Genomic DNA, 14,880 nt, shown 5'->3' on the forward strand with positions numbered 1-14,880 from the left:
GGGGAACATCTAGTGTATTCACATTTATTTTGTACAGTGAAATCAAAAATAAATATTTCTGACCGGACAATTCAAAGCTGTGCCATATGACTATATCACTAAAGAAATCTCATGAATGTCTATGATAACCAAACTTCATTTTAATCATTAAATATATTTTGTTTTATTCATGTAATATATCAAGTTCTGTACAACACTGCTAACAGAAATGGATCTCAGAGGAAGTGTCGAGTCTTTGGTTGATATTTAATTTCAATGAATAGATGAATAAAGATGAATAGGGAAGCGCACTTCAAACTCATCTCTATGTTAAACACAATGCATACATAGGCGGTCAGAAGTCCCTTACAACAGAGAATGCCCCACTCAAGAGGACCAGAGGAAACTTACGGAACATTAGGGAAGGGTAGAGAGAGGGATTAGAAAACACAGACGACATTCTAGAGGAAATACTGTATACCCGGTAAAGCAATAATGTCTTCGTTTTTGGTTATAGACACTCTGCATTGACATTGAAACTGTTTTAAACTATTTTATCAAAAATATGAGGTCTTCTGGTCATCTTGGACTGCTCTAAAAAACTGAGCTAGCTACATTCACATCTCCAAAAGACAGAGAAAGACCTATCTGATTCAATTCAATTCAAACACAGAACAGGACTAGATTGAAAAAAAGACAAGGCAGAAGAATATGTGTTATAATGTCTAGAACAATAGTGGAACCATTGGTATGTAATGGCGGTGGTGGGGGGAGTTAATGGGAGGGGGCTAATGATCCAAGGCTGTCAGTCATCATGCTTTCCACAGACCCACTTGAGCTGGTGTAGTTCTCTCAGGTCGGTAGGTTCTTGAGCTGAGTGCCAGCTGCACTGGCAGGCGTACGCCCGTGTCCCTCTCCTCCTCCTCAGCTTGGCTCGTAGCTTCTGACAGTCTGGCATATTGTTCCTGTTAAAGCACACACACAGTCAGCTGAGCAGTGACTAATCGGAATGAACACCTCATAACATACTGGTACCTTGACAGGATATTATCTTAATATATTATCATTGTTTTTCAGCATCCTCTGAATAATATATCAGTGTCATCTTGTATGTGACTACGTTGCACTTCAATAGGAACCCCTTCCTTTGCTCCCGTCCCTCCTCTCTTCTAACTGATCATTGTAGACTGGCTGAGGAAGAACACATGCAGGCCATAGTGCACAGTAACCCTGGGGCCTCATTTATTAAAAAAGTACTTGAACGTCATCTTTGACTTTCACGTAAGCACATTTTTCTAAATGGACGTAAGCATTATTTATAAAACGGGCTGCGCTTGTTTTAAATTGCATACGTGCTTCCTTCTATAAATACCAAATATACTTGGAATTGAACGCAGGTGAATGAGGTTTGTATTAACACCCTGTGATAGCGGCTCAGTTATAGCGGCTGAATTAAGCCAAGTGCTATAATATAGGGTAGGCGTTCGTCTGGAAGCGGGAGAGGGCAGAGAAGAGTGGCTTCTCGGTAAGTTGCATTTGTAACGTTTGATCATGACAACTAACCAGGCAAATGCTTATACTCAGTAGACCTACTCAAGTTGTAAAAGAAAATCAGGGGGGATGGTGGATTTTATATTATGAGGACAATTTTAGCATCCCCTCAGCATCAGTGACTTCAGTGTCAGTAACTTGGTAAAAATGTCATTGCATGTGTGCGTGCCCCCTCGCACCTTGAAATAGCAGTAATACCACGTTCATTGATAAAAGGACATATGGAAAGAGGCGATGGCAGTTTTAGAAGGGGGACGATTTTTACTTTTTTTATTTCAGGGGGGATGCCATCAACTCGAGTGCTGCTTATAATGGTCTTATTCTTATCAGGTGACATTGAAAACATGATTGCTCACTCCCTTTGCTCACTCCCAGACACCGGAGAAACTCCAGTATAATTTAGCGCATGGCCGGGCAAGGTCCGTTGTGGAACTCACTAGGCATGTTGAAGGGGAGATAGGCAGCTCCGGAGGGATATAAAGAAAGACTGAAATACAATCATAAACATCAGTTCCTTTAAATCTTGAATTAAACTCATTTTCTCGGCTGATAACAACATCATACATTTTATTACGAGCCACTTGCATGAATTACAGTAGGCAGTGCGGCTCACATGCCTGTAATAACTCAGCAACCAGTAAGTAATGTGTGGACGCAAGGTCAATACTCGACGTAGAGCTACGATCGTTTCCACGGTCAAATTGACTCACGTTGAAATTGTATAAATCACTACGTTGACGTGGTTTTCTACGTACAAAGTACTTTCTATACATGAGGCCCCTGGTATCACTGTGAAGAGTTGAAGTGAAGTTTTTTATATTGCTTATCATTCTAAGCAAAAGTAACAGTATATCATCATAATTATACAGGGGTGGGGAGTTTCCAAAAGGCTGAAGTAAGTACTTAGTAGCTGTAAGCAAGTAGCTGAAGTTGTCCTTTTATCAGTGGCAGAACATTGACCTGCAAACATTGGTACTCTCAGTTTTGCAGCTGAATTGTTGGGAGAAATTACGTACTACTAAAGTACATGGATTCACTCCAATCTGCTTTACAACATTGCTTCAATAACTGGCACGGCATTCATTTGAAAAAATATATTGTTGTTAAAGTGTTACAGTTGCATATGCAGTATGCAATGATATCCACTGTTGCAAAACTGTCACAAAGATGCATGTTAGCACATTCACATGGGGTGTCACAAAACTAGATTTTTAATAATGATTTTAAAGGAAAATTCCACCAATTACGATGGAGTAGTGGGGTCCCTTGACACTTGTCTCTTTTTATATTGTCATTATGGGGCTCAAGAGAAAGTGTAGCCTTTTCCCTTCATCTATGCCCAGAGCTGAAACAGAACCAACACAGATAGAAAAATTCAGAAGATACAATGTAACATTCCATAAAAGTGCATTCCATAGGAGGCACAGAGGCAGACAATCAGCAGTAGCTTGAAACTGATACAATATAAATGGTTGATGCGTACATACATAACCCCTGTTAAGTTGCATAAGTTTAATGACAACATTCCTGATACTTGTATTAAGTGCAATGAGGCAAGAGGGACACTGTACCACTGTGTATGGGAATGTGTGAAAGTGAATACCTTTTGGCAGGATGTTATTAATATGGTTGATCAAATTTTATCAAAGAAATTACCATTGGATCCCAAGCTTTTTATTCTTGGTATATATCCTACCAATCCACATTTACGAAGCAAAGAGTTTAGATTCATAGACATGTGTATATTACAAGCAAAACGTACAATTGCTCTTAATTGGAAAAATGTTGATGGACCAAGAATTGGAATGTGGGTTAAAGAAATGGCGTCAAATATGTCGATGGAAAAGATAACGTTTATTGTTAGACGTAAACAGAGTGTTTTTGATGATATATGGAGGCCCTTTAAGTATTTCTTAAGGCATAATGTTAATGTTGGTAACTTGCTTCAACAAGAACAAGCTCTGGGGGAGTAGAGTAGCTTTATGATCGTGTACATTGACCAGGAATGCACCCTTTTATATTAATTTATTTTATTTTATTATTATTACTACTTATTATTAATATTCTTTAGGTTATATCATTTATTTATTGTTTAGGTTTTTTCCTTTTTTGTGTGTGTCTTTTCAATTGTTAGGGATGGGGTTATGGGCGGGAGAACGGGGTGAAAAATGTTTGCTGTGTTTTGTACTGTTGTACAATTTGATGTGATTTTGCGAACTGAAAAACAATAAACATATTGTTAAAAACAAAAACAAAACAGTGCATTCCATGTGCAACCAGGATGACTTCAACACAAATGTATTAAAAGGTATGAGTCAAAAAAGGTGAGTCACTCAAGGACAAGACATTCTCCAAGCACATCATCTGTGTCCCTTTAGAAAGCTCCCGTCTGAGTGCCAACATATTGACATAATATCAGATGCCATATGGTGCAGAAAAACAAACTGCTATAGGGTTTAGTATAGTTAGGGCTGAGGGTGTAAACACCCATAGGACCAAACTAGGGTCACTGTGATGTGATCCCCAGTGTGGTTGGGCATATTTTGGGGTTTTATGCAATAACTAATCCAAATTGTATTTGATTAATCCTGCTTAATCCCATAAGGTTGCTACACTATACCCACAAAGTCTTATGTATTATATAGCCTACTATTGTTGTAAACCTACGCTACGGTAATTGTAGTGTGTGAATGGGGATAGGACAAATAAGCCTTGCTTCCTCCTATTCCCTTTCGGACAGCTTAACCATGTGGATAAAATAAAATTAAAAAATGGTATCCCAATGTACCTGGTCTGCTGTTCGAAATAAACTTGAACTAACTAGCCTACTATTATATTTTTCTTTTGAACAGATGAATTGGAGCAACAAATCTCAATATTATGTCTTTATCAGTAATCACCGAACGAGCAAGTGTTTTGAAACATTTGTGTTAAATTAACACAACCCTTGTCTGATTTTTTTAAGAGGACTTTCACCAGTGATGCCCAATTAGAGCTGATATTGATTTCCTGTCATGGTGTTTACTCCACCACCCACCCACGGCCTCTAAGTTACATCAGCGCTGTTATGCAGTCTTCCATTTCACTGCAGACCTCACTGGACAATATTGAAACAGAGGCATTCCAAAAGGCAATTATGTATGATTGACTTGCTATGTTGCATTCCATGACAATTCCATGACATACATACCCCACTGCTATGATTCTAGTGCTAGTTAGCAGCTAAAATACCTGCACATTGTCAGCAGGATTCAAACTTGAACTCCAACACTGCCCTCTTCTGACCAATTAACGAAAGGTCAGTAAATGGAATGGTAAATGGACTGCACTTATATAGCGCCTTCAAGGCGCCGGGCCGCTCACTGGGAGCAATTTGGGGTTCAGTGTCTTGCCCAAGGACACTTCGACATGTGGTCAGCCGGGGCTCGAACCGCCGATCTGCCAACCTTGCGATCATTAGACAGCGGCTCTACCTCCTGAGCCACAGCCGCCCCCTATAGCCAGTAGAACCTTGCTTTTCTGACAGACAGTTTAAAGAAATGTGCACTTCAATCACTTGTGACTACAAGAAAAAAAGATGTGTGCAAGACAACAATGACCAAAGCCTCACAAATGAAAAGACTAATTATCAATATGCACGGGGTGACAATGTAACTGAGGTGACACATTGTACACATGCATTAGATCTAATGAAGTAAGCCTCACCTGAAAAATAGATAATTGCAGGAGGGATCCCACTCATGTCCATCAAACATGGCCACACGGAAATCACAGGAAGTGCACCTCAACTGGTCACATGACCTGTTGGCACATGACACACATGACACACACACACACACACACACAAACACGAAGTGACACAATTCAGATGTGGCACAGATCGGATATGTAACATGCAGTTACATGCAGTAAAAAAGCACATTGAATCTGATATTCTCAGATCCGATTCAGGCCTCAATCTCATGCCGGCCTCAATCAGATACGAATCTGATAATGTGTCATTTCGCATTTAATGCTCAATTCCGATTTGCACGTCATTGAAAATACGATGGTCTTCGCATTTTGATGACGTTTGACGTGAGTTTCACTCACTTTCTCCTCACTTTCTCCTCTTTCTTTTCCGCCTTAAAATGTGCGCAATATTTTGCAGACCTCTAAACATACTTTGGAATATATTATATTATAATATATATAAAAGGGATTATAATTTCTGTCTCGTTTGCGTAGATTGCAAGTCCTGGCTGTCTGTTTACTTTCATTTTCGATGTGTGCATGCAGGTCCTTTCAAATGTTACAAGTGTAAGGACAGGTATCAGATATGGGTTATCAGATATAGGCACTAAATTGGAAATAGGCATTACGACCTGCTGTGAAAATGCAGCCTAACTATACTACATCTTGACTGCTGCGATCCCTCTCATTCCACTAATAAGCTAAACGGCTGCAGCTGGAATAATTTCTCATTCCAGGGTATTACCTTTGCGAGATAGCTGTTCCTACGCCATTTGCGATGGAGCTTCCACCTACGAAGACTGGACAACACCTGCGCATATAAAAACAAACAGGAACTCAAGATTTGGGTTTCACTTAATAACAATGTAAAACATTTAGAATGATATTGTAAAGCATGTTGTAGAGATGCACATCATAGCATAGTGGTATTGTTATGTTGTATTACCCAGAGTGAAATGTTAATGAACAAATGATGGGGTGAACACGAGTAAAACTGCATAGCAGTTAGGCCTATATGTTGCAGTGAACAATAATGACAGAGTGATGGGAGAAGAGATCAACGACCAGTAACCACAGGCAACATGGCACAGTTAGTACTAGTACCAGCAGACAAAACCACTAGTTTCTCAGCAGGATTCAAACCTGTGCAGGAAGATCGCAATAGATTCCTAGTCTATTGCCATAACCACTCAGCCGCAACATACTTTGTTTTGTTCATATAATGCACATGTACACCAAACATGTCAAAGGAGGAACCCCAACGGAAGTCTAGTCCAACACCTTAATCACCCAACAAGAAAGTAACCAACAATGACATTGATAACAGTCATTGGCATGCACTAGACACAGACACACAGTCACTGGCATTGGCATGAACTAGACCTAACATTTGTAAACAGGTATGCACTATTGTATGTCCTATAATAAATCCATGTATTACTCCATTAAGCCAAGAGTTTTATGGCACAAAAAACATTTGCGAAATAATATAATCTCTATTTCTAGGTGTGGAGATGTCCCCTGTCCAATGAAATCCAATTTCAGGGATGACCTTCGGCTCCTTACTCCCTTGGTAGCCATATACAAAAGTGTTCATGGGACCAAGACTAAGCATAAGCCTAGTTCTAGATTTAAAAATGTATTACAATGGAGAATCTGCATTGAAAGTGTGATTTAGTCGAGGACTTTTAGGGAGTTCCAATCAGAGTTCCAATCTACCAAAACACATGAAAGAACCCATTCGTGTTGGTTTGTAGAATTCAAAGAAGCACATTATCAGCAGGACTCAAACATGCAAGGGAAGATTGCACTGTTTTTAGTCCATCACCCAAACCACAATAACTCTCACTTAACACTCTGAGAGAGAAGGATTTAAACCTGCGCAGGAAGATCTCATGGCTTTCTAGTCTATCGCCTTAACCCCCTGGCCATGATAGCCTATATCCGGATTACAGAGCCTGTATCCAGAGCAATGCAGGGCCCTAATGGAATTGTAATCAATCACCTTAACCAGGGAACACCTGAGGGAGTCTACTGTCACTTGCCATTGTTCAATATCTGTGAAGGTCTATTAGTCAGTAGGCTTCAAACCAGCTCAAGGAGGCCCCAGAAGTTCGATAAGTGTACCATATTATGTCCAATCAATACATGTCTTACTCTATGAACTTCTAGTTTTAAGGGCACCAAAGTTGCAAAGTTGGATATCAGCCTGCTATTACATTTTTGTTCTTTGGGATGCCTTCCTTCTGTCCACTGAAATCAAATTTCAGGATTCTCTTTTTGCTCACTATTTCAATGGAAGACATAGGCCTAAATAATAATAATAATAATAATAATAATAATAATAACTTGGTTTTATATAGCGCCTTTCTCAAACCCAAGGAGGACGCTTTACAGATTTTACAGACAGAAAGTCAGACAGAACAGAAAAATAAGAAAACAAAGACAGCGACAGTGACAGAACGAGACTAGGGGCCAAAGACCTTAGTAAACAGATACGTTTTGAGGGATGATTTGAAGGTGTCCAGGGTAGGGGCATTGCGGATCACTGTCAGGGGAGAGAGTTCCAAAGGGTGGGAGCTGCCACCGTCCTTCAGTCTAGCGTGACACCTGTCAGACAGGTTAGCAGGTTTTAAAACTACACGTTGTCAGCAGGATTCAAACCTTTCTAGTCCATCTCCTTAACCACTTGGTCATGACAACCTATATCCAGAGTACAGAGCCTGTATCCAGAGCGTTGCAGGGCCCCCAATGGATTTCTAATCAATCGCCTTAACCAGGGAACATCTGAGGGAGTCTACTGTCACCTGAGCTGCTTCAATAACGGTGTAGCTCTGTTAGCAGCAGACAAAACAACATCTTGGTCAGTAGGCTTCAAACCTGTTCAAGGAGGTCCCAGAAGTTTGGTAAGTATACTATACATCCATCTACTACTGTAACTTGATTCAATAACTGTGAAGCGGTGCTTACAGGGTTTCACTGTGACATGTCTTACTCCATTAAATTCTCAGTTTAAAGGGCAGAGAAAAATACCACTAACAGTACTTCAGTCTCTCGCAACAGGTGTGACAAGGATACAAGTGTTGGTTAGCAGGAATTAAAACATGACGTTGTCGGCAGGATTCGAACCTGCGCGGGAAGATCCCAATGGATTTCTAGTCCATCGCCTTAACCACTCGGCCACGACAACTGACATGCACTGTGGTGAGTCTATATCCATACTAAGGCTGTGTTCGGAATGGTATACTAGCATACTGCATACTAGCATACTCAGTGAGTATATACTGCATACTGCCTACTAAATTCATAATAAGTATGTGAAAACCAGCCGACTATTTACACACTATGCATACTGCCTCCCAGAATGCATTTCACCGGGAGCGGCGAATTTAAACCTCCATTTTAAACCTCCATTAGCTAAAATATGTAATTTTGGCTTTACAAGTGTTAACATGTCATTTTATGACGTTTTAATATGTTTTCAGGCGAGAAAGTAACCACATATATTCCCAAAATGTGTCCAGTTTACCAAAATAACCCGTTTATATATCTGATCTGACGATTTTTTGCGTCTTCTGTTCGCTAGCTGCGTTCATAGATTCGCCCTGGAAATATGATCAGCACTCATGGAATGCCTCTTGTCCAATCAAATTACCAAACCAAATTACCACAACCATTATCAAATTAAAATGACAATTTACAGCCTAAACTTTCTATAACCTTAAAATCAAGTAGCCCATTCGGCGGTAACCCGCCCCATCTGGCAACCCTGGACGCAACTCTGCAACCCTGGACGCGAAATGCATTTTGGGAAATAGGACCCGAGCTAGTGTCCATCGTAACCGACTTCAATTTTCCAGGAAGTAACTGCTCGCCTACTAAATTTCTCGCATACTCAAATATCGCATACTAGTGTACAGTGTGAACGTACTACATACTCAAAATCTACGTCATATCTAGTATGAGTAGTATGCTAGTACGCTATTCCGAACACAGCCATTGTAATCATGTTGTCAGTTAATTACCGTAACTATGGAACACCTTGACGGAGTCTGCACTTGCCATGTTTCAATAACTGTGAAGCTCTATTAGCAGGAGACAAAACAAACATTTGACAGTAAGCTTCAAACCAGCTCAACAAGACAAGGCCCCAGAAGTTTGGTAAGTGTATTATATCCACTCAATACATGTCTATGAACCTTTTAAGGGTACAGTACCATAGCCTTATTCCAAAGTTGTATATCAAGCTGATTTAAAAACATCACGTTGTCGGCAGGATTCGAACCTGCGCGGGAAGATCCCAATGGATTTCTAGTCCATCGCCTTAACCACTCGGCCACGACAACTTACATGTCTGACAGAACCAACAATATGAACTAGGCAACCAATATATGTTTCATGATTTTTTTGGGCACATGTACCTTCTCCTTGTTGATTGTGGCAACGACTTTTTCACAGTATTTGCTGTTTCAGGAAGATTTCCGGTCTGCAAATTCATAAGAAGGTCAAAGATTCATTAAACGGACCACACAAATAGTAAACCCTTACACGCTATGAATGTGACACACGTTTGCTCAGTCGTGCCCCAGCTAAATCAGGGTATATACAGGAATCTTGAGGTTAATTTCAATACCTTTCTAAGACTTTTTAAAGACCTTGTCAATATTTTTCCAGACCTCACCGCCACTTCGAGCTGTAAGTCATCTTTGTTTTTTTAATAAAACTAATACATTCACGAACTTTTACTAAACGTTTTTAGGACTCAAACTCTTTGGACAGAGTCTAGTTCAGAAAAATACCCAAAAAATTCAAGACCTCATAAAATCGTGATAAGACTTTTTAATACTTATTAAGGGTCTTGATTTGCCCAAATTTGATTTATCAACTTTTAATACTTTTCAAGACACCGCGGATACCCTGTAAAAGGCAAAACTGCTTACAGACGATACGATTTGACTCACGTTTAGATCGAGGGAATCATAGTCGTCATCAAGTATGTCCTCAAGAAGGGCGTCTATATCTCCACTGTCTCTGTTTCTGTGTGTGTCAGACTTGGTGGCACTAGGAGAGGGGAGAAAAGCATATCCAATTCTCACATCTCCGTAGCTCCCTTGCTAGTTCACATTATGAATGAATGGTCTTTATTGTCATTGATATAGTACAGGTACCACACAACGAAATTTGGGAAATGAGGGGGCACCCGGATTTGAACCGGGGACCTCTTGATCTGCAGTCAAATGCTCTACCACTGAGCTATACCCCCGTTAGCTGGCTAACAACACTACTAACTAGCTAAAATGCACGATGATAATAATAATCTGTGTAGCTGGCAGCTAGCTGTGCGTTCAGCATTTTGCAAACAGGTACATATCACTTGTTTATATAACTACATAACACGTTTGAGGGGTTCGCGTGGAAAAACGCTTCCAAGCTACAAAGCCAATATACTTCAGTCATAATCCAATAGCTTCATGTTAGCCAGCTAACGTTAACCCGTTTGTCACATACAGCTAAGCTGGCTAGGCGAAGCTAATGTCACAACACTAGCTAGCTAGCATTTGTAGTAGTGTACGGTACCAGTGTTTTCTTTCTATCCCCTGAGTATTCTTCAAGCATGTCCCAGCAGCGGTACGTGCATCTGAATGCGCTTGTTGTGGCATCAGAGAAACATTGCGACAAAACTTTGTTTCAACCTCATCCAGCAATTCGTCCAAATCGTCCGCCATTACTACTAGTAGCCACAGCAGCTGATTCAGTGTTAGCGCTACTATATTACAAGAGTTTATAAATATGCAGGTTTATCGATATATCAAATTCCGCAATAAAGGCAAGCGTGTTAATAGAACAATGCTCAAATAAAGCTGGTTAACGTTTCTAAGTGTCCCGTCTGGAGATGCAGAAAAGATTCGTTGTCGGCAGGATTCGAACCTGCGCGGGAAGATCCCAATGGATTTCTAGTCCATCGCCTTAACCACTCGGCCACGACAACTTATAGCTTTGAGACCGATAAAATAGTTTATGTACTTACAGTGTAAAGTCGTGACGTTAGAATTATAAGGTTTCTATCTCCATTTTTGTCAAAATTGAGTTTTTTTTACATAATCTGATCCATTAGGTGTTTATTAATGCCTGTGTGGTGTTATTTTTAAAATGTTGAAATGTTTTAGTTAGTAATTCATAAAATACAAAGGTTCCATCTCACAAAACATAATTAATGGAATGTAAATACGTTGACGCTCAATATCTCTGAACTGCCCTAAACGGAGATAGAACCTTATCATTCTAAGCTCACAAAGTATGTATTCTTGGTCGAGTAGAATGATTGTCCAACAATCAATTCATGTGTTTTATCACAACTCATGACATCAACAAAACACTACTACCGCTTTTCACAAAATATAGGAACCAGACTGTTATGTGTCAAGTGTCAAGCCACTGTGCAACATCCAGGCTCCACTATTATTCTTATTATTCTTATTCTTATTATTATTATTATTGCTGGGGTTAAAGACAATTAAATGTCCCCAGGTGTTGAAACACTACATTGAATGTAAAGACACACAGGGCATTTTATGCAGTGTCTGATTTATTGGTGAAATGATATACAGTATCTCTACAGAACTTCATCCACTAGACTTACTGCGCAATTTAACTCATACAATTCTTACAGAGGGTGCACTCAATGGTGTATTGTTATTAAGGCATTAAAATAGTACAGGTAAAAAAAATATTATTACAAAATATCTAATAATAAATAATAAAAATTATTGTTTTTGTTTTCAAATTGAAGGCAATTTGAGGCAATGTTTTTACTTTACTTATGTCATTGTCAATACAAATCTAAATAATTTAATCCACTGCCATTGTTATACAATTCCCTTTACTCATCAACAGAGCTCTTAAAAACAACATCCAAAAACATTGATGCACAATAAACAGTATGACAACAATTATAAGGGTTTTCATTTACATAACAAAAAGTCACATTTTATATTTACAGCATATGTACCGCTCTGTAAATATTAGTGTGAAATATGATCATAAAGGCAGATATGTTTTCACTAATATATCTGCTCTGGATTAGACAGGCTGTCTTGCTGCCATCAACAAAAAAAACAATGGTTCTTAAGACCAACCTGTATTAGCGTTCTCGTTGTACTGTGTCCTACCGGAAAGCATAACAAGAGCTGCTAAATGCTGTATACCTAGTGGTTACACGCATATGCAAGACCTTGCAGTGCCTTCAAGAAGACAAAATCTCAGTTGTCATGCATTTTGATTTTTTTCTTTTTCTTAATTGATGACATAATTGAATTGGCTGCAAGCCTACTGTAGTCTTGAGGTATGTTACATATACTGTATGTAACAATTAGAGACCAATATAATAAATATGGTATGTGTAAACATCAGTAGTGCAAAAAAGCTAAATTGAAGTCCTGAGTGTGCAGCCAGTAGAGGTATGGAGGGAGGATACACTGACAGTTCTGATACACTGATAGTTTGTTCCAGCCTTGCACTTGAACACCTATGGGTTCTATGGGATGGGGAGATGGTTAAATCCATAGAGATAGAACAGTGTTTATGGTTTGTGTGCTCAAAATAGAAATTCCTTACAGTGACAGAGAGGGCAGGACTTTTGGCATGCAGAGTACAGTAGAATACAATGTGTCCAATTGGCTGGGTGCATTAGCGTTTCTGGTCTCAGGGAAAGTGAAAACACTAGCACTGTGCGATGCCAACCTATAGCCAAGTTAGCCACCCATCTGAAGCATTTTTTTTACATTATTGGAACAAAAGCCTGCACTATGGCTCCTCTACAATACCAGACTTGCCTCCTGGTATGTATAGGTAATCAGCCTGAAGTTTCCTTCTGCGTCCTGCACTTTCTCCCCTCGTCTTCCAGTAAGCCTGTTCTCAGAGTCCAAACTAGCAGGACAGGGTGTCACACACAAAAATGTTTCACCTTGGCAGCTTTTCCCTCCCAATTTGAACCTAGAGTATAGATCAATATCAAATCCTTCTTTTCGAGGGGTGCATCCAGAAGTGGTTCCTGTGGGTTTCGCTTGTTCCTTTGAATTAATACATTCTTCAGGGTGATCTATGAGAGAGATGAGGGCAAGGAACTTGATAAGTTATTTGAAAGATAAATGACAGAGGGCATCACCAACCATAATGTTACATTACATAGAGTTGATCTGCAGTAAGTCTAACTCACATAGCTGATGGTGAATATCAGTAATGCCACCACAAGGAGCACCATAGCAAGAAGCAGGAATATATCCCCTCGTTCCGATTGGTCTGTGGATTTATTGTCAGGACAACCTGCAACAGGGGGAAACATCCCACAAATCCTTAAGGATCATTGGACATTAGAAGATGATTCAACAGCGTTGATAATGACAATTTAAGAGACTCACATAGATACTGTAATTACAGAAAACAAACAGATCACACACAGATATTGATCCAGAGAGCACACATTATGTCACAGTTACAGATCTTTTCTAATACATGTTGGAGGGTCACACTCACCTGCCACTCTGAGGTGGACGTCACCCATCTGGTTCTGCTCTCCGACAGGTGCAGCCAGGAAACACCTGTACTTCCCGCTGTCTTCCGAGGTCACATTGGGCAGGAGAATATCTAGAGAGTCATCCAACAGTTGTACTTCCCGCTCCAGACCAGTGTACCATCGGGTGACGCTGTTGGGTGGCGATAGGTTTCTCGCCAAGAGACCATTCAGTTTATGAGAGGGCTCCTCACTTACCTGGGAGAGGAGAGTACAATGTCATTCTATGCCCTTTCACAGTTCACCCAAGAATAGAGGTGTAGATTTGTTTAAATTGTTTTGGTATTTTAAATGGCATCAATTGTACACAGTATGAGGAAGAGCTAGGTTCAACAGGAGCCCAAAGAAGCCCAAAGAAAATGTAGTTAAATGATTCTCTGTAGATGGAAAACTGATACAGATTTACAGTAAACTAAGATTAAAAAATAAGTCTGTTTACATGACAGTATACTTAGTTAACTGTTGATGTAACTGATGTTGACAATACATACCTTGTACCACCTTACAGCTCGATACTGTACTCCAGGCGTGCATTTAGATTTGGCATTGCATCTCAGAACCGAGTCCATGCCACATATCGACTCCAGTTCTTCAACATCCTCTAAACTTTGCGCACATATTCCTCCAGCTACAGAAGAACAAGGTAAAAGTAACGTTGACAAGATTGTAACACTGTAACATTGGCATTGTTGTACAGTATAGTATAGTGGATAGTGTATAGCCTTTATTTATGTAAACCAGCTCTTTTCCCCTTCTTGTTTTTAGTATTATTTTTCCTAGCACCAGGGGAGCCCCCCCTCCCAAATGTCGTTGTATGGTACCTGTACTATATTAATGACAATAAAGACCATTCATTCATTCATTCATTCATTCATTCATTCATTGTAACAATGTCTATAGAACATTTAAACTCACCAAGTAGGCCTACGAGAACGCGAAGAACCAGGGAAGGCATTTCGGACCGCAAAAGAGCAGCAGGCAATACGAACGGACAAAATGAAACTCTCAAATGTAACGCGTGTCTTCTGTATTTATAACATGAAAGCAGA

At 39.8% G+C, this 14,880-nt stretch overlaps 2 protein-coding genes across 2 annotated transcripts; both read right to left on the bottom strand.

Moving 5' to 3' along the window:
• Positions 1-122: 122 nt before the first annotated feature.
• cfap418 (cilia and flagella associated protein 418) lies at positions 123-10,988 on the bottom strand (the record flags this gene model as incomplete). The annotated part of the gene is made up of 6 exons (XM_080540177.1): positions 123-944; positions 5,236-5,331; positions 6,008-6,073; positions 9,684-9,748; positions 10,224-10,323; positions 10,840-10,988. 6 exons carry the CDS (start codon positions 10,986-10,988, stop codon positions 785-787), a joined length of 636 nt encoding a protein of 211 aa, XP_080396303.1. The 3' UTR covers positions 123-784.
• Positions 10,989-13,204: 2,216 nt separating this feature from the next.
• cd83 (CD83 molecule) lies at positions 13,205-14,786 on the bottom strand (the record flags this gene model as incomplete). Its single annotated transcript, XM_080540957.1, has 5 exons — positions 13,205-13,360; positions 13,478-13,584; positions 13,795-14,029; positions 14,323-14,459; positions 14,747-14,786. 5 exons carry the CDS (start codon positions 14,784-14,786, stop codon positions 13,205-13,207), a joined length of 675 nt encoding a protein of 224 aa, XP_080397083.1.
• Positions 14,787-14,880: the final 94 nt, after the last annotated feature.

This window comes from Nansenia antarctica, assembly GCF_963989245.1.
Source record: "Nansenia antarctica genome assembly, chromosome: 10".
NCBI classification, from domain to species: domain Eukaryota; kingdom Metazoa; phylum Chordata; class Actinopteri; order Argentiniformes; family Microstomatidae; genus Nansenia; species Nansenia antarctica.